We start from the raw sequence: 2500 nt of genomic DNA on the forward strand, positions 1-2500 counted from the left end.
CTTAAAATAACTGTGAGTGGTGATATTACTTATGAATTATGCAAACCCATAGTGTCATTTATATATAAATGGACTTTATTGTACATAGTGTGTACATCTGCTTTATATTTTAAAGGTTGCTTCAACTTTAGTGTTTATCAATCGCTTGCTTGATTTATAAAAGGAAGTAAACACCATTTAAGTGTTGAATAGTATTCACTGCGTAAATAGTATTCCGAGATGTGGACTATACTGACTCAAGTATCCCCTCCCCCCCCCTCTTTGCCCCCTCCACCGACCCCTCTGCTGTTATCATCCTGTTATCTCATTCCGCGTCTTCACATTTCTTGTCTCCTATCTCTTTCATGTATATTCTACGTCTTCGTCTTCTTCTTCTTCTTCTTCTTCTTCTTCTTCTTCTTCATCATTCTTCTCTGACTTTAATTCGTTATTTTTTTAAATACATAAACACAAACAATATGCCATATGTAACATGTATGTACGACTATACCTACACCATCAAACACATTTTACCAACATCTTCATCTTCCCTTATCTTTCTCTCGCTTCACCTTAAATCACACGCGCACTCCCTCACCGTGAACTTTGCTCTCTCTCTCTCTCTCTTTCTTTCTTTCTTTCTTTCTTTCTTTCTTTCTTTCTTTTATTTTTTTCTTTCATTCCCCTTCTCCCCTCTCTCCTTTCCCCTCCCTCATCCTTCCCCCACGCACTCCCCCTCGCCATGTTGGGTGCGCCCCGCCTGCGTTCATGTTTCCCTTCGTGTTCACCCTTCCGCTGTATCCTTCACCCTTTCCACCCTTGACTGTGACGGGGCCCTGCCCTCCTCCCCTTCCCCACCCCCTTTCCCCTCCTCCCCTCCTTCCCTCCCCCTGCTTTCCTCTCCCTTCCTCCCCCTCCTCCCCTCATGTTGACATTTCCTCTCCTGTTGCGGCTTCCCTCGTGACGTCATCTTTGCAATGGCTCCTCTTGTGCTGTTTCCTTTCTGGCTGTGATTATGGTCACAATGATTTCCTTCCCTTTGATATATAACTTTTGGTTTTCATTGCTATTTTTCTTTCCCTTATTGTATTTTTCCTCCGCACGTCAACTTTTACTCTCTTCTCCTTATTGGATCTATTTCCCTGGTTAATTTTCTTTTTTTTTCCCATTTTTCATTTTCTCATTTCCTTCCACCTGGTTGGACTCGCTCGGGGTTTCCTCTTCCGCTCTTTGAACAATTCGATTTTCTCTTGCATGCCACGCTGCACGATACGGTTTCGGTTTTGCAATTGCTGTTTTCTGATTCTTACTCTCTTTTCATTTTTTGGTTCTAAATTGATTTTATTTTTTTCTACTTCTTGGTTTGACTTTTTATTTTCGCTTTAATTGTCTTCTGTTTGATTCCATTTGTGTGTTGGTATGTTTGTCTTTTTGTGCCTTTCCTGGATTTGTTATTCTCTCTCTCTCTCTCTCTCTCTCTCTCTCTCTCTCTCTCTCTCTCTCTCTCTCTCTCTCTCTCTCTATCTATCTATCTATCTATCTATCTCTCTGTCTATCTATGTATCTATCTATGTATTTATCAATATCTCTGTCTTCTTCCTTCCCTTCTCTTCCCTTCCCTTCCCATCCTCTAACACCCTTCCTCCTCCTCCTTTCACCCTATTCCATCCACGCCCCTCCACCTAACCCTCACTCCCCGCCCACGAATCCTCTCTTCCACCTCACCCACCCACGCCTTCCTGCTCCCCCCACAGTGTGGACGAACGCCCTTGCACTGGGCTTGCTCCCGCCGTCAGCCCAACACGGTGGCGGCCCTGTTGCTCAGCGCGGCCAAAGTCAACATAACCGATAACGTAAGTAGTCCCCTGGCGAGGCTCCTTCGCGGGGCTCTCGTCTGCTCTTTGAATCTCTGTCCTCTCGCGGCTGGAGCCTCAGCTTGCTGCTGCTTGGACTTCCCCTGTTTACTTTTTGTTTTTTTTATTACGATGTTTTTTCCTGTGTATTATTATTGCTTTCATTATTGTTATTGTTATTATTATTATTATTATTATTACTATTATTTCGATTTTAACATATACAGATTAAAGGAGCATTTGCAATACTTTAAGCTTGCACATGAATTATTCCATGGAGTCGTAGCCTCCATTTGAAAGAATCTTTTGAAAATCCTCCCGTCCATTTGATCTTTCTCCCTTTTCCCTTGACATGTCGTCCCCAAGACAAATTCCCTTTGAGCATGAACTTTCTGCATTCCGTATTGGTTTCCTTTGTAGAGCATGATGTCTCGCGGTCTGGCTTCCGTACTGCACGTTCGCTCTCTCTCTTGTATGGGCAGTGCGCTGTATATACTCTTCCGACTGCCAATGTTCACTGGTTATTGTCTGTGGTTATTATTTGGTTTAATGCATGTTTTTTTCTTGTATTTCTAATCTGTATTGGTGTTATTTTCATAAGGATTTGTTTTGATTTTATGATGCTGCTATTCTTGCTTATGTTCTTGATTTATATCAATTTCATCTAT

At 42.3% G+C, this 2500-nt stretch overlaps 1 protein-coding gene across 2 annotated transcripts in view; it reads left to right on the plus strand.

Moving 5' to 3' along the window:
• LOC125046197 overlaps positions 1–2500 on the plus strand; it is a 247238-nt gene that overhangs the window by 101656 nt on the left and 143082 nt on the right. The window contains exon 3 of one of the 2 annotated variants that reach the window (XM_047643901.1): positions 1734–1832. The exons of the other annotated variant lie outside the window; for it this stretch is intronic. Within the exon in view, the coding sequence (XP_047499857.1) occupies positions 1734–1832 (99 nt within the window). The remainder of the gene's footprint in view (positions 1–1733; positions 1833–2500) is intronic. 2 annotated transcript variants of the gene reach the window in all.

This window comes from Penaeus chinensis, chromosome 38, assembly GCF_019202785.1.
Source record: "Penaeus chinensis breed Huanghai No. 1 chromosome 38, ASM1920278v2, whole genome shotgun sequence".
Taxonomy (NCBI): Eukaryota; Metazoa; Arthropoda; class Malacostraca; order Decapoda; family Penaeidae; genus Penaeus; species Penaeus chinensis.